The following is an 18,277-nucleotide window of genomic DNA, read 5'->3' as shown; positions in this document are numbered from 1 at the left end:
AGGGACACCGGTAGAGGTGCTGACGAGGCTGTGGGACAAGGTAGGGACCCTGGCACTGGTTTCGACCTCCAGGCGTGACACTACACCGTCCTTTATCCCTAAGGAACTCCAGGATTGCGAGTACATTTTCATTCGCAGGGGCACGCACAAGTCACCCCTACAGCGGCCGTACGAAGGACCCTTCAAGATGATCCAGCACAACGGGTCTACGTGTGTCGTGGAGGTGGGTGGCCGTGAGGAGACTTTTACAGTGGACCGCCTCAAACTGGCGCATTTGGACCAAGCAACCAGTGAGGGTATCCGCACCGTGCCGGCAAGGCAGGCCACCCAAGCGGGATACACGGACTGGGGGCCCCACGCCCCCGATGGACGTTTCTGGGGGGGGGGGGTGGTGTAGCGGCCCATACACACAGGACTCAAACTGCCATCGGCGGCCGCAGGCGGACGCGCGGGAGTGCATCGTGAACGAACCGCGGGGCGGGCCTTACGTCACATCCGCCCCACGTGGGCCCGGAGAGGCTCTCGGGTACTTCGGCGCGCACGCGTTTTGGTCTGTGTGAGTAAAGTGTGTTTTGAATTCAGCCTCCTCGTCTCTGAGTTTTTCTTCAGAAACGCGCCGCATCCAGCTACAGTCTAAACATTAGAGCTACATTTTTCAAGAGTGAAGTTAGAAAGAAAAGTTTCTACACACAAAGGATATGAAAGTACAGTGTTCTGGCAGCTGATACCTCGTCAGTTAATTAAAAATCTCAATTAATGATTTTTGTTAATCAAAGGTATTGGAGGATATGGAACATATATCAGCCACTATTTCCTTGAATGACACAACAGCCTTGTAATGGTAATTGGCTGATTTCTATTTCCAGACACAGGGAATCTGAAATAATACAGAAAATATAGGAAATATAAGCTCAAGCAGAATCAGGTAGAATTTCAGATGCTGTCTGACCTGTTGAGTATTTACAGCATTTTCTGTTTTATTTCTGTTCCAAAGTTCCCATTACTGCCTTTGCTGAAAACAAGATAGGTCTTTTATTGGACTCAAAAGCTACCCTGTCCCATGGTAACTGATGGACTTAAACAACTCTTTTGGACTCCAGTTAAACACCAATACAACATCACTAGAATTAGTATTCTGATTGCATACTTCAGCTACTTTGATAGATCTGGATTGTTCTTTGGTTCAGTCAGTATCTCCTATATTAAATGTTGTGTTTGATGCTACACGATTTCATTTCTTGCAAGAAGTTGTGGCAAAGGAGAACCTTTGCTGGAATTGTTCTAACTACTCATTCTGCTATAGATAGTGCCTCAAGGGCTGATTTAGGCTGGGTATGAGCAAATGTTCTATCCTATAGCCAATGATTCACTTTAACATTTGTACTTCAGCAAGACCCTGTGGGGCCCTCAATGGAAGGTCAGTTGCAGATAGCACTAACCATATTAAAGAAGAACTCCTCCCCCCGAAAGTGGGAGAATGTTGGATTGAAGCAAAAACCTGTGCTTTTAAATGTATTGGTGAGCTTCTCAGCGAGGATTTGGTTCAGCTACACATTTAGTGTTAAAGTTTAAAGTGTATCGATATTCGCCTCGCCACCTCTTTTCCACAATCAACAATGCAAATGACTTGCTTACGTTGTGTTTCACAATTTGGAAACAGGAAGAAGGGCGAGGCTGCAGTTCTCTCTTTAAAGTCTGTGGAAGCTCTTTGTGGAACTCGCAAACCTTCACCATGTCTATCATTATTTACTACTGCAGTATTACTGCAACAACAGAGGTATTTACTGTATTTTTTTAATGCTACTTTCTGTCATTTTCCCCGATTGCCCTGTATTGAAGTTTAAACTCTGTGTCGATTTAGCAGTTGTAAACTCTGGCTGCAAACTGTGGTTTTTTTAAATGTATTTACCTGGAATATTCTCACTGATTGAATGGGGTATTTCACGAAACTTTGAAAAGCGGAGAAAGTTTTATAAAATGTTAAACTTGCGGAAATGTGGCAGAGAAACTGCTTCCAGCTCTAGAATCAACATCTGCTGAAGGCAGTTACTTTGAATTCGGTACAAGTGTGCAGAAACCTTAGGTGGAATTTTCTTTTTAAAAGTCCTATTATGTGCTGCTTTGCCTGACAGTCAACAGTCATGAAGTTGCACAATCGTGTGTGCGCTCACTTAGAGATTCCGTGAAATGTCTGATTTTTTTTAACTAGAGCAATTTAGTGAAAGGAAGATGTTAGCGGCCGGTGTGGTGTTTTGGGTGAGTTAGAGCAATGCAACTTAACTTTAAATGAACATAAAGTAAATCCAGATTTTTTTCTCTGCCCTTTTACTCCTCCGTTGAATTGTTGCTCACTTGGGAGGTCGGCTGATTAAAAAGGGATTCCAATGGGTGTAACACTGGACAGCAATTAACGAGCCATTTGATTGCAACATAATCTTGCAAAAAAAGCTGTCATTATTATCTTGCAATGACGATTGGCTAAAGAGGGAAGTTTTAAGGAGGATAGGGAAGTAAACGGCGATGGTGGGGAGTGATGAGGGCGTATCCTACCTGTCTGAAGATACGGTTGCAGGACCGGGGCGGGACAAGGGGAGATCCTGGAAGGGAAAGGCCGATTTCGATGGTGATATTTTCCCTCCCTTACAACTGCAGAGATGCTCAGATGTGGAGGAACTGGGGCTGGCTGAGGAAGAGAATTTTAATTTCGAGGCACTGGCAGATTGGCATTCTATTTAAATGACTGAAGACTGACTGATGTGGAAGGGGCAGATGCATGCAGCAGGGCTTTGAATGAACAGCAAACTACTCGAAGGAAAGGACACCAACCAGTAAAGTGTTGGTGGGTTGGAATCAAGAGCAGGTGAAAGCAGTTACTAGCGTGGGATGTAATTTAGGGGTCGGGGTTTAGCTCTGTTGAAAGTGATGGGAGATGGTGAAAAGATCTGTACATCCACAATTTCCAGGGTTAGCAGCAGATGGTGACTTTCGCCTTTCCCAAACCTAACTAGACTAATTTAAAGTATCTGATTGGATAACCGATGGCCAGCCTTCCCAGTTGATGATAGAAAATCAGATCGGATTAGACTAGATGAGTTACAGTCCGGTCAGCCTGACATCAGTGGTGGGAAAGTTCCTGCGGGGAGAGGGCAAGGATTTTAAGAGATCTGAGGGGCAACTTTTTCACGCAGAGGGTGGTGAGTATATGGAATGAGCTGCCAGAGGAAGTGGTTGAGGCAGGTACAGTATCGTATAAGAAGCACTTAGATCATGCAGGAGTAGGGCTTAGAGGGATATGGACAGAACACAGGAAATTGGAAGTAGCTGAATGGGCACTGTTGTCAGCATGGGTTAGTTGGGCTGAAAGGCCTGTATCTCTGCTGTATTGCTCCATGACTGTGAAATTCCATGCTCGCATGAAGCTCAGAGTAAATGGTATACGTGGTAACAATAAATACAGTGCAAAACAATGGTGCAAAGTTTGTAGTGCAAACTGAAATAGTGTAAAAAGTAGTGTAATGGTTAACATAACGCTATCACAGCACCAGCGACCCGGGTTCGATTCTGGCCACTGTCTGTAAGGAGTTTGTATGTTCTCCCCGTGTCTGTGTGGGTTTCCTCCCATATTCTAAAAGATGTATGGGTTAGGAAGTTGTTGGTGCCAGAAGTGTGGCAACACTTGTGGGCTGCCCCCAGAATACTCTCTACGCAAAAGATGCATTTCACTGTGTTTCGATGTACATGTGACTAATAAAGATATCTTATCTTAAAAATGCTAAAGTGCTAGTTCTGGTTAAGGTCTTAACCTATAATACTAACTCAATTTGTCTCTCCACAGATGCTGCTTGACCTGATGAGTATTTCCAGCGTTCACTTGTACTTCATGTTTCCACAGACAGATCAGCTGCAATTAACAAACTCTCACTGCCACTCGCATCATTCAGTCTCCTGATCTCCACCCTACTATGGATGCTGCTTTTATTCTCTTCACCCATTCTCTGCCTCTTAAAACTTGTTTGATTTCCAGCTTTTCCTAGTTCTGTTGAAAGGTCATTGAACTGAAACGTTGACTCCGTCTCCATCTCCGCAGATATTGCCTGACCTGCGGATCATTCTGTTTTTTTTATTCCAGTATTGGATTGGGGTCATGCAGGCAGGGGAGGGATGAGAGGGTGGTATCCATTCAGATGGTGGATTCAGGATGGTGCTGAGAGGTTGGAAGGAAAAAAACACAATGCTGGAGATGGTTCTAGAGTTGGCCAAGATTTGACAAAATTGAATGGAAAATAAGTGTCAGCACGTATCTAGTGGATTTGGGGGAGGAGGGGCAGAAACAGCAAATTGAACTGTGATAGAAAAGGAATTAACTGGGTTAGGGGAGAGAAAGTGATTAATTATTAACAAAAGTTCCAAATTTCTGAAAGCTACATCCCCTTATTCACCTTTCCTGGACCCTTGCCGACACCCTCTGCTCACCTTCAGCCACTCACTGTGCCCATGATGCTTTGCCAATCATTTCTCTGAATTTACTTTGTTCTAGTCTTTGATTTTGCTTTCTTAACTTGGAAATCCAAGTTGGCCAGTGAAACAGTTGTTGTTTCATTGAAGATCTGGCAAACCTTTCAGAGCAGTAACTACATTTGTTGGATGTGGCTTGGCATCTCCTTTGTAATGGCTTTGTTTGCAGACCTCGGAATCTCCCATGTAGGACCAGGATTCAATGTGTTCAGATTTATTGCTGGCTGTTTGTGGCATTCCTGGCAGAAATATTTTGGCTAAAGTGTCAGATGTGGCATGGATCTTTAGAACTTGGAAGTTTTATCTCTTGGCTCTGAGAGGGTGCAGTTTTCCATTAGATAAAGCTGCTACTGCACAGCTCCACTGACCTAAGTTTGACCCTGGCCTGTGAGTGTGCACATTCTCCCTGTGACCACATAGATTTCCACCTTCATGCTCTGGTTTCCTCCAACATCCCAAAGAGGTACTCCTGTAAACTCACCCTTGGTGGTTGACAGGTGAATTGGGGGTGTAAGATAGTGAATGGAACTACTGGAAATGCTCCAAGCTGGCATAGACTCGATGGGCTGAAAGTCCTCCTATGTTGTAGGGAAATATGGGGTGGTAGACAATGCCCATAAGTCATGTCATGTATAGAATGACTTTCTGCAATATTCCTTGCCGCTTTCCAAATCTTTCATTCTCATTCCCTTTCCAGTAGCACAAATTTCCCTTAAATAGGAAATATTTTTATAATCTTCCTTTTATTCTCACTTTCTCCTCCTGTTTTCATTGCTGCTTGTCAATTTTGTCTTATTTTTCCAATGTAGTTTTAAGAAAAAGGATGTACCTATTTTTAAACTCCATCCCCAGCCTTCCTGGCAAAACTCAATAGCTCTACATTCCAACAGTTCTGGACTGTTGTGCATCCCCATTTCTAGTCCCAACATGAGGAACTGTGCCTTCAGCTGCCTCTGCCACAAGTACTGGAATTCACTTGATAAACTTTTCTGTGCCTTCAACTTCCTTATGACATTCCTTAAATCTTTCTTGGACACTTTTTGGGCCACCTGTGTTTCCCTTGTGTTCCACTTTGGGGTTTTTTTTTGCTTAATTATTTTCCTATGAAGTGATTTGTGGCACTTGTATAACAATAGTATGGTCAACTCATTAGAATTATATCAGTGCATTAGGGAATTAAAAGCAACTTTTGTTCAAGATTAATAAAATAGGTATATAAAAATAGCTTGAACTTTCTTTAAAAAAAACAGGTGGTTATATACTTATTACTGATAATACGCTAGAAGTGTTAATCTGGCACACTCATGATTTCAGGTGTCAGACTAGCAAATTTTACAGATGAGGGATGTTATTCCCATTAATACTCCAATGCACTTTTTAAATTTTTTTAAGGATATTAAACAGTAGAATAAGAAAAATCTCCAGTGAACCCAGTAAGGTTAAAGGGAACATGGGACACAGAACCAGTTGTGCTTCTAGGGAGTGGAGGAACTAGGATCCCAGTAAGTGGAAATGTAGTTCTGGGGTCAGCATCCTGTAAGCCAGAAACCAAACTATTAGGATTTCTGAATAGTTGGAGGGTAGATTATTGGAGTTTTGCATATAATGATACCAAAATTGATTTGTTAATATATTAAACCAAATTTTTTATTGAAATTGTCTGACTGCTTATTTCCAACAATTATGATTCTGCATTAATGATAACCAGTATTGTTGATAGGATTTCTTTTAATAAAAAATCTTTGCAGTTGGAGAAGAAGCAGAACCATATTTTCAATATTTTGAATGCAAAGAAGATACCTTACACATTGCGGGATCTATCAGCAAATGCAGAATTTAAAGATGAAATGAGAAGCAAAATGGGAGACCCCAAAGCAATGGGACCACAGATATTTAATGGGGACCAATACTGTGGGGTAAGTTGGAACCTTTTCTCTTGAATTACTTCAAGCTGCCTTCCCATCACCCCCTGCGCTCACTGGGTGAGTGAGTTGCATGTCAACTATCAAGCTTGAAACCTATATACATTGTACATTCTTGTGAGAAATGCAAGCCATGAATGTTGGAAAGCTACATAAGTTGGGGAAGAAAAGGGTGAGCAATAATTAAATTTTTGTTATTCTTTTCAGGATTATATTGCCTTTCACCAGGCTGTGGAATGTGAGATGATAGAGTCCTTTCTGAAATTGGATAATGCCCAAACTCAGAAGAATTAATGCACCAGCAAATAATATCTTGCATATTTCAGTACTGAGTAATTTTTTTTCAAAAGTCTACATGCCAATAGTACCAGAAACAAGATGGTCTTTCCCAAACTTTGGGCATTTCTACAGTTTATTCTTGAAAAATTTCTTGACACTATTAATTCTATACAATAGTGCATCTTTTGTTTTACAAAATGTGTAAAACATACAAATAAACTGCTTCAATCCTTTCCTTGATTTTGTAATAGTTTATTTATACTGACTCCTGAAATATTCTGAGAGTAGCTGGTTTTTGTTAAAGCAAAACAATTTACACAGGTGCTGCACAAGTTATTTTTCTGCTTTGAGTTATGGAAAATTGATTAAATTTCTCCTCTTTCCCCTGCCCTGGCCCAACTTAAATGGAGTTAATTCTTTATGAAGTTTATAGTTTCAGGAGGTATACATTTTATAAATAGTTTCATTGAGGAGGCAAATACAGGCCTTGGAGGCACAAGAGATTGCAGGAGGCCCTCCCTGGGTTACAAAGGCCTGCCTTACACTCACCCATACATGCAAGCAAGCTTCAATAAGTATTATTAAATTCAAACAAGAACCAGTTTTAAAGAAAGCTGTTTACATGCAACCTCCCCACAGCAATTGGACACCATTGTCTCTTAAGAACACAGGCTGCCAGCAGGAGGCCACTTAAGAGTTGCTTTGTATATTGACAAGCAATCACTTCTACCCATGTGAAATGATACTCATTAATTAATAAACAGTGGAACATCCACTGATACTTCAAGCCCATCAAAACCAGCCATTGAGCTTGGGACATCCTGATTTTGTACCAACATAACTAGGCAGGGGAAGACAGATAAATGTGCATGTTAATGATCCCTTAACACCATTTATCACAATACTGTTGAGGTATGGTTACTGTATCAAGTGATTTTGTGTATTTACTGACTTATGGATGTCTATAAAAATGGAATGTGTTTGTAACCTGGGCATGGCCTGTAGTGAAATATTTGATTTTTTTTTGCCAAGTGCCAGCAATCGGGGTTTGATTCCCATTGCTGTCTGTAAGGAGTTTGTACGTTCTCCCGTGTCTGCGTGGGTTTCCTCCGGGTGCTCTGGTTTCCTCCCACATTCTAAAGGCGTACGGGTAGGTTAATATGGGGGTTTAAAATGGGCCGCGCGGACTCGTTGGGCCAGATGGGCCTGTTACCAAGCTGTAAATAAAACTTAAAAATTTAATTTAAAAGTTCACAAGCAGTAAGCAACTTCTGATCGTTGTATCAATTGATCTTTTTAACATGCATTTTTCTTGTGAGGTGTTAATTGCCAATTTACTTGGTTGTTGCATTTCAAGGTGCACAGTTTCTCACTTGTAGGAAAGCAGAGTGGTGATGAACACTTGAGAGTTCACTGATGCCTATTTTATTGCAAAACAAAATCCCATTGCTTTTCTTAAACTACCACAATAAATTGCCATAAACAAAGACTCCACTGCAGGAGCTGAAAATCTGAAATTAGAGCAAAAGTTCTAGAAATGCTCGGACACACAAAATTCTGCAGATGCTGGAATCTGAAGCAATCTGAATCTGAAGGGGTGGCACGGTAGCGTAGCGGTTAGTGCGACGCTATTACAGTGCCAGCGATTGGGGTTCGATTCCCATCGCTGTCTGTAAGGAGTTTGTACATTCTCCCCGTGTCTGCATGGGTTTCCTCCGGGTGCTCTGGTTTCCTCCCACATTCTAAACACGTACGGGTAGGTTAATATGGGTTTAAAATGGGCGCTGTGGACTCGTTGGGCCGGAAGGGCCTGCTCCCATGCTGTAAATAAAAAAACAAATGTGCTGGAGGAACTCAGCAGGTCAGGCAGCATCTATGGAGGGAAATAAACAGTCAACTTTTCAGGCCGAGACCTTTCATCAGGACTCATGATGAAGGGTTTCAGCCTGAAACGTCAATTGTTTATTTCCCTCCATGGATGCTGCCTGACCTGCTGAGTTTCTCCAGCACTTTTTATGTATTGTTCTAGAAATACTCAACAGGTCAGGCACAATTTATGAAAACTGAAGCAAAGAACCATATTTCATGTCGAATATCTTCCATCAAAATGATGTAAGCTTATCTGGTCCTTTCTTTCTTTCGAACGCCATCACATCTATCTTTAAAAACTGGCACCTTGCATCTTAGAAATATCACCTTCTACCTCGTGCCTGTCGTAGAAACCCTCATTTACTGCATCTTTTTTGTTAGAACATGAGAAGCAGAAGTAGGTCCATGAGGCAACAATCTTGGCCTCAGGACCACTTTCCTGGTCTATCCTGTACCCCTTCCTTCCCTTGTAGTTTAAATGTCTCTCAACCGCTGACTTGAATGTATTCAATGACTCTGTGCCTTCAAAGCTCTCAGGGGTAGAAAATTCCAAAGATTCATGACCCTCTGAGAGAAGCAATTCATTCTTCTCACTGTCTAACACCTTATTCTGAAACTATAGCTCCAAGTTCTGGATATTTCCACTGAGGGAAACATACTCTCAGCATCCATCCAGGTAATCCTCCTTAGAATCTTGTATTTCAATGAGATAATCTCTTATTCTTTAATCCAAATGAGTATAAATTCAACCTTTCTCCATACATCAATCCCCCCAATCACAGGAATGAATCTAATGAGCCTTTTCAAAAAGTTGAATTTATTGTTGTATGCATAGGTGCAATGAAACACTTACTTATAGTAGCATCACAGGCACATAGCATCAGATAAGCAGCATTCACAAGGAAAACATAAATTATACACAACTTTTCCAAGAAAGAACACAATTAGATTTTTAAACAAGTCCATTTATAGTGCAAAGTGGTCATAGTGTTGCTATACTGAGGTAGTGATCAGGGTTGTGCAGGTTGGTTCAAGAACCGAGTGGTTGAAGGAAAGTAGCTGTTCTTGAACCTGGTAATGTGGGACTTCAGGCTTCTGTACCTCCTGCACCATGTTAGCTGTGAAAAGCAAGCTCATCCATCCTTAAATATGAACATCAAAACTCTACATAGTACTCCAGGTGAAGTCTCACCAGCATCTTGTAAAGATGCATCAGAACATCCTCCTTTTACAGTCTGCACCCCTTGGATTAAAGGCCAACATTCCATTAGCCTTTCTAATTACTTCCTATGACCCACAGATCCTTTTGTAAAATGACATTTTGTAGTCACATTTTCAAAAAAAAATCTTTTTCATTCTTCCTTCCAAAGCAGTTAACCTTTCTCTGAGAATTAGAGGAAATGATTTAGGGAGAGAGGAACGGAGTTTACACAACCCAATGAAATAACAGTGAATGTAAACTACTGATCAGAACAGCAGCACTTCTGACAGTTCAGCAGGTCCTCACCACTTCATTGGAGAGTTGACTGCAATTGTATCTCAGTCCAAGACAACATGTGATCATAGAGCCAAGGCTGAACTATATTCAATGAGACATTGTGAGTTCAGTGTGTTAAGAATTGTTTCCAAGCATTGTACCAGTTTGCATTTGGAAAAAGTATGACACACAAATACGGCAATATTTATTGTTCATTTCCAAGGGCATTGTGAATCACAACATAGTTCACTGGTTAGATTTTGTTTTCTGGTGATATTCAACTCTATAGGAATGAGGAGAAACCATTTCGTCTCCCAGACATGTTCTACCTTTTATGGCTGATGAATGCCTACCTGTGACCTCAATCTATCTTTGTCCCATATTTCTTTATAACTTAACAGAAAACACAAATGTAAAATTAATATTTGAGCCTGGATTTCCTGCCATTTTCAGGGCCTTTCAAACTTCCACCATCCCGGGTGGATGACAGGCAAAGTCATTTTCACTAGGGTAGCACTGCTTGCCAAGAGGCAGGGCTACCTCCAGGGCACAGGTCTTCGGGACTGTAGCTGGTGTGTTGTCTGGTCCCATTATCTTTGCTCCAGTAGAGCTCTCAATCATTTTTTTCAATATTGAGTGGAGTGAATCAAATTGGCTGAAGAATGGTTTCTATGATGGTGGGGGCCTCAGGAGGAAGCCAACATGTATCAATCACTTAGCACTCTGGCTGAATGTGGTCGAAAATGCTTCAGCCTTGTCTTTTGCACTCATGGTAAGCCCCACCATCACTGAGGATGGGGATATTCTTGGAGCTTCCTCATCAATTAGCTGTTTAATTATCCACCACCTAACACAACTAGATGTGGTAGGGTTGTAAAACATTGATCCAATCATTGATTGTGTGATCACTTAGCTCTGTTGCATATTGATTTTGGTGTTTGGTATGTATATGTTACAAGTTCACCAGGTTTGCACTTCATTTTAGGTATGTCTGGTGCTGCTTCCAGCATGCCCTCCTGCACTCCTCATTGAAACAGGGTTGATTCCCCCTACTTAACAATAATGGTAATTTGAAGGATGCGACAGGCCATGACGTTATAGAGTTTGATGGTACATATTTCTGCTGATGGTCCACAATGCCTCATGGATGCCCAGCTTCAAACTGCTAGATCGATACTGAGTATATACCGTTTAACACAATGCTGGTGCTGCATATCACAATCCAGTGTGACCTCAGTGCGAAGACAGGATATTAAAGGTTATCGGGGTACACAGAAATGAAGAGCTTAGCACCACCACTGTACGAGCTGGCTGAGTCCTGAAGGACAGAAGTACCAGAACACACCTGCAGCAGGTAATGAATTAACTAACATAAGGAATAAACTCACTTGATCTCATCATCACCAATCAACCTGTATCTTTCACGATGGCAGGGTGGTAGAAGTGGTCACTAAGGTTACAATCAGATCAACCCACGATCCAATTATCAGATCAGCATAGCAGGCTACAGTGGGCACTCCTGCCCCTAATTAGTATGTTCCTACATCTCTACAAAGACTGTGCAGTGGTCACTTATAGATGAGGTCAAGTAAGTTTATCCACTATGTTGGTTCTTTCACCCTCTGCAGCGGATCTGTTCTGGCAGCTGTGTTCTTCAGAACTCGACCTGCTCGTGCAGTGGTGGTGCTACCAAGCCACACTTGGTTTTGAACATTGAAGTCCACGACCCAGACTACATTTTGTGACCTTGCTCCTTTCAGTGCTTCTTCCAAGTGTTGTTCAACATGGAGGAGCATTGATTTATCAGCTCAGGCAGAATGGTAGGTGGTAATCAGAAGCAGGTTTCCTTGCCATTGTTTGACACATCAGTGTTGACGACTCCCAGGGCTGATCCTTTTGCCCGTATGCCATTGTACTGCCACCTTTGGTGGGTCTGTCCAGCTAGAGGGACAGGGTGTACCCAGGGATTGTGATGAAGGAGTCCTCGTAATGGCTAACAGGAGGGGGAACTGTCTATAAGTTTGACTCTTTGAGTACAACTATGTAAGGCTATTGCTTGACTGGTTTGAGGGCAGCTTTCCCAAATTAGGCACAAGCCCTTGGATGTTTGTGAGAAGGAGTTTGCAAGATCAGTTCAGCTGGAAACGATTTAGGTGTGTATTTGAAGAGCCATGACTTGCAGGGTAATGGACTAAGAGGTGGCAGGTGGGATTATGTTGGGTAGCTTTTATTCAGCTGGCATAGATACGATAGGCAGAATGGAACCTTCCGTGCAGCTAATTTTCTATGATTCTTTTCTAGCACAGCAATGATGATGGTGTGGCATTCATAGTGATGATTGTACACCCTCTAACACCATGATTAAACTTAACAGATGCATACCTGCCTGCAGCTGTCATTCACTAGTTATTGCAGTCCATGTCCTCCCCAAACCACCCCCCCCCCCCCCCCCCACCTAGCTCCCTGAACTTCTCCATCCCTTCCCTGATTGCCGGACCTTTTGTTTTTCTATCTTTGTTAGTCTATAGAAAGCATCCTATCTGGATGCATCACAGCTTGGTACGGCAACTGCTCTGCCCAGGACCACAAGAAAATGCAGAGAGTTGTGGACGCAGCCCAGAGCATCACAGACACCAGCCTCCCCTCCTTGGGCTCTGTCTTTACATCTCGCTGTCTTGGTGAAGCAGCCAGCATAATCAAAGACCCCACCCACCCGGGACATTCTCTCTTCTCTCCTCTTCCATCAGGTAGAAGATACAGGAGCCTGAGGGTACGTACCACCAGACTTAAGGACAGCTTCTACCCCACTGTGATAAGACCATTGAACGGTTCCCTTATATGATGAGATGGGCTATGACTTCACGATCTACCTTGTTGTGACCTTGCACTTTTTTGCAGTGCACATTCTCTGTAGCTGTGACACTTTACTCTGTACTGTTATTGTTTTTACCTGTACTACATCAATACATTCTGTACTAACCCACTGTAACTGCACTGTGTAATGAATTGACCTGTACGATCAGTATGCAAGACAAGTTTTTCACTGTACCTCAGTACAAGTGACAATAATATACCAATACCACCCAGTATGTTATAAGTCATACAGCACCCCTTACGGTCCATCACGTCCACACCAACCTTTTTGCTCATCTACTCTGATTCTATTTGCCCAGATTAGGACTGCATCCTTGCCTATTTAAGTGTTTGTCTAAATGCCTCCTAAACGTAGTAATTGTATCTGATAAACATAGTAATTTTATCTGAATATTTGATGAACCCAAGTCTTCCCACAAGAGTAAGTGAAGTGGGTGAGGCCTGCATTTGTAGTTTCACCTGGCATTCCTGAGGTGGTGATCCTTGTCTCAGTACTAATTAAATGATAGATAATAAGATAATTATATGCATTGGCCTAGTAGCCCAAATGATATTTGCAGAGCTGCTTGATAATTAAATGTTACTTTTAATAATGATGTTCAGATTTAACATGTTTCTAAGTGATAAAATTGCCACATCTCCAGATTTACCACAAGTAGACAAGAAGGTAGAGACTGTATCGAAACAAAATAAGATTAATGCAAACTGTGAAAAATATTCATGATCATGATGTTCATAATATTCATGATCACTTCAATGAATGAGTTCCGGGGAAGGTTGGTTGTGCTGGAGCTGCCTTCCTTTAGCTTCCTTCAGACGTAAGTATAACAAGACGGAATTTATCAAACATATCTGATTCTCCTTAAGCAGTTAGCTCAGTCTGATGATGCCTTCTCGTACCCGATTCTGAATCTGCTCTTGGCAGAGATTTCTAAGGCTCCTTCTTGCTGACTTACCCAAACATATCTTCAACAGTACACAGATCCATTTCCAAATGACCAGGAACGACTGCCTGTCGACAAGCTTTCTTTGGCATTTAAACCAACTCTGATGCTCTGGGCAGCACAATGGCACAGCTGATAGAGCTGCTGTTACTGTGTCTACATTGACTTGTTATTTGCAGTCCATGCCTGAGCCTTAATCTCAAAACGAGATTATTGTGGGATTAGTGTAAATGGGTGCTTGATGACTTAGTGAGTCTGCACTGACCAAAGGGTCTTTTTCCATGCAGTACAACTCTAAGAAATGACTAGGATACTTCACGACATCTTTATCACACAGACAAATTGACAACTTCACAGCAATCAGTTATTAACCTGTGACAAGATCCCACATGGAAACCTCTCTAAAAGTTAAGAGCCCATGGGATTCAGCACAATTTGGATCCAAAATTTGCTTAGTGATAGGAGGGTGATGATCGAGAGTTGTTTTTGCAATTGGAAGCCTGTGGCCTTTGGAGGGATCAGTGCTGAGACCCTTACTGTTTGTTATATTCTGTATATGCAATTAGTGACATGATTAGTAAATTTGCAGATGACACTCTGTTTAGTGATGTTGTTGATAGTGAGGAAGGTAGGCTTTGGCTACAGAACAGTATAGATCAGTTGGTAAATTGATCTGCCACGATTATCCTCAACACCGGTGCCCCACAAGGCTGTGTCCTCAGTCCTTACTATGCTCTCTACACACACATGACTGTGTGGCCAAATTCTGCTCTAATTCCATTTATAAATTTGTAGATGACACCACTGTAGTGGGGCAGATATCAAACAATCACGAGACGGAGTACAGGAAGGAGACGGAGTCTAGTGGCATGGTGTCAGAACAACCTTTCCCTCAATGTCAGCAGAATGAAGGAGCTGGTCATTGACTTCAGGGAGTGGGGTGGAATGCATGCCCCTGTCTGTATCAGTAGTGCTGAGGTAGAGATGGTTAAGGGCTTCAAGCTCCAAGGTGTAAATATCACCAAAAAGTTGTCCTGGTCCAGCCACTTGGACGCTGCAGCCAAGAAGGCACACCAGCACTTCTACTTCCTCAGAAGGCAAAGGAAATTTGGCATGGCCTCAGTGACTCTTACTAATTTTTATAGATGCACCATAGAAAGCAGCCTAACGAGATGTATCCCAGCTTGGTATGGCAACTGCTCGGCCCTAGACTGTAAGAATTTGTGGAGAGTCATGAACACAGCCCAGTCCATCATGCAAACCAACTTCCCCTCCATTGACTCCATCTACACTTCCCGCTGCCTCGAGAAATCAGCCAACATAATCAAGGACCCTTGCCACCCCAGTCATTCTCTCTTCTCCCTGCTCTGGTCAGGCAGAAGATACAAAAGCTTGTGAGTATGTACCAACAGGACCAAGGACAGCTTCTTTCCTGCTGTTATCAGACTCTTGAACCTACCTTCATACGCTAAAAGATGAACTCTTGAACTCTTAATATTCCAAACTACCTTGTTGTGGCCTTTGCATTTTATTTGTCTACCTGCACTGCACTTTTTCTGTAACTACAACACTACATTCTGGGTTCTGTTTTCATTTTACTACCTTGATGTAATTATGATCTGTCTGGATGGCACACGAAACAAAAGCTTTTCACTGTATCATGGTACATGTGACAATAATTAACCAATACCAAAATGGGATAGCGATAGGTAGGTACTTGATGGCTGGCATGGACTGAGTGGCCATAAGGCCTGTTTCCATGCTATGTGAATCTATGGCTGTTGTAAAAAAACAGGCCTTCCTAGGCTGCCTGCTGAAAGAAGAACAAAGAGGAACTGAGATTAATGGTGTGATGTGGAATAAGCATTTATCCAATTCCCAAACACATTTCCAGAGGTAATGCTTGCTTTGAAAATCATTTAACTCTCTATAATACTACTAAGAGAGAGAGAGACCTTGACGTTTGTGAGGATGGCGTACAACAGGCTGATACGCTGGGGCATGTTGACGTGAGGAAAGAGGATGCGCTGGAACTTTTGAAAAACATTAGGATAGATAAGTCACTGGGGCCGGACAGGATATAACCAAGGTTATTATGGGAAGTGAGGGAGGAGATTGCTGCGCCTTTGCCGATAATCTTTGCATCCTCACTGGCCACAGGAGTAGTGCCAGATGATTGGAGGGTGGTAAATGTTGTCCCTTTGTTTAAGAAAGGGAGTAGGGATAACCCTGGGAATTACAGACCAGTGAGTCTTACTTCAATGGTGGGCAAAATACTGGAGAAGATTCTTAGAGACAAGATTTATGGGCATTTGGAGAAGTATAGGCTGATTAGGGACAGTCAGCAGGGCTTTGTGAGGGGCAGGTCGTGCCTCATGAGCGTGATTGAATTCTTTGAGGATGTGACAAAGCACATTGATGAAGGTAGAGCAGTGGATGTGGTGTACATGGATTTTAGTAAGGCATTTGATAAGGTTCCTCATGGAAGTCTCATTCAGAAAGTCAGGAAGCATGGGATCCATGGAAAATTGGCTGTGTGGATTCAGAATTGGCTCACCCATAGAAGACAGAGGGTGGTGGTAGATGGAGCGTATTCTGCCTGGAGGTCGGTGACTAGTGGTGTTCCACAGGGATCTGTTCTGGGACCCCTACTCTTTGTGATTTTTATAAATGACTTGGATGAGGATGTGGAAGGATGGGTTAGTATGTTTGCTGATGATACAAAGGTTGGTGAACACTCTACACAAGGGATGCATAAAGCCCTATTCACCACTACAGCTTAGCAACACTATGATCACTCTGATCACTTTCACTAAAGTGGGCCTTTTTCTTGTTTGAATTGTGTTTTGTTTTCTTGTAAAAATTTTGTATAATTTATGTTTAAATTATGGTTTTCTTGTCAATGCTGCTTATATGATGCTATGTGCCTGTGATGCTGCTCTAAGTACTGGTGCATATGGCAATAAACTCGACTTTGACTTTGACGTAAATTAGAAGAACAAATACCTTCTGTCTGGACACTTTGCAATCTTCTGGAATGAACACTGAATTTTCCAACTCCGGGTAAACTGTTCTCTCATCATTTCCCACCATCATGCTTATGCCCCCTTCTCACCCCGTTTCTTTAAAATACCTCGCTAATGGTCAATGGGCAACCTTCTGACCTTCTGAAGCGACTAATCTACCATCCGCACAATCTACCTTGTCATGGCCCTTGCATCTTATTGTCTACCAGCACTGCTCTTTCTCTGTAACTATAACTGTAACAATATATTCTGCATTCTGCTATTGCTTTTTCCTTGTATTACCTTAATGTATGAATGTTCTGTATGGATGACATTTAAAACTAAGTTTTTCACTGTATCTTGGTACATGTGACAATGATGAACTAATTCAAATACTCATGTTCCTTATCCCCTGATCTGTCTTAACCAATCTCCATATAGACTTCTGTGACACTTCACTCCTCCCCCAGCTGTGTTTTAAAAATTGTAAATCCTCCACTCTTCCCCCAATTCTTGCGAAGGGTCCCTGGCCAGAAATGTTGATTGGTTTCTCTTTTCACAGATGCTGCTTGAGAGACTGAGTTCTTCCAGCATTTTCTATTTTTGTTTCAGATTCCAGCATCTGCAGTTTTATTTGTTTCCCAATGCTAACAATTAAAGTGCTTTTAAGAGGCAGGCAATTTATATACTCTCAGTTGTTATTAATCTTGTCAACTACTGCCTGTTAGGCATTTATAAAATGTTCAAAGGTTTATTAAACATTTTTGAAATCCTCTAATATAAAAATAATTCACACACTAAACTTAAATAAACTCATAACTTGCCAACCAGGTCTTCTCTCCTACCCTGCACCACACTTCTCACATCACACACTGTAACAGCAAACAAGATGCTGGAGGAACTCAGCGGGTCAGGCAGCATCGGTGAAGGGAAATGGACAGTCGACATTTTGGGTCGAGAGCCTTCATCTAGACTGCTCCAGATTCCGGCATCTGCAGTTTCTTGTGTCTACAAGCTGTAACAAACTTAGTTAAAACTTACTTAACCATAAGTTACATCATATTGCCAGCTATTGCACAATGACAGCCCAGCCCCATTCTGCAAACACACAGCTTTTGTTAACATACACTTCACCCTTTTAGTTGATTGTTCACACTGACTGTTAGCAGAGACAGGAGACCTTCTCTCCTCTCCATCATCGGAGCTTGTTGGCCACAACAGGAACAGGCAGACCAAAGGTCATTACCACTCTATCTGATGAGTTATACAGTGGTAACCAGGATGGCTTCCTAAAAAGAGGTCTACGGTATTAGAAACTAATGCCACTGAAGATCAGAGAGCTTGGCTTTGGCGAACTACTATCAAAATGAATGTCTACCTTAACAGAACCTA

The 18,277-nt window shown here is 42.1% G+C and overlaps 1 protein-coding gene across 1 annotated transcript; it reads left to right on the top strand.

Moving 5' to 3' along the window:
* The first annotated feature begins 1,485 nt into the window (after positions 1-1,485).
* Positions 1,486-6,949, top strand: zgc:153284 (uncharacterized protein LOC751696 homolog). The gene is made up of 4 exons (XM_052025381.1): positions 1,486-1,518; positions 1,661-1,777; positions 6,264-6,431; positions 6,645-6,949. The coding sequence occupies exons 2-4, from the start codon at positions 1,733-1,735 to the stop codon at positions 6,729-6,731; spliced, it is 300 nt and encodes a 99-aa protein (XP_051881341.1). The 5' UTR covers positions 1,486-1,518; positions 1,661-1,732; the 3' UTR covers positions 6,732-6,949.
* The last annotated feature ends 11,328 nt before the right edge of the window (positions 6,950-18,277 follow it).

The sequence above is a fragment of the Pristis pectinata genome, chromosome 10, assembly GCF_009764475.1.
Source record: "Pristis pectinata isolate sPriPec2 chromosome 10, sPriPec2.1.pri, whole genome shotgun sequence".
Lineage (NCBI taxonomy): Eukaryota > Metazoa > Chordata > Chondrichthyes > Rhinopristiformes > Pristidae > Pristis > Pristis pectinata.
This window is presented reverse-complemented; position numbering and strand designations above follow the sequence as displayed.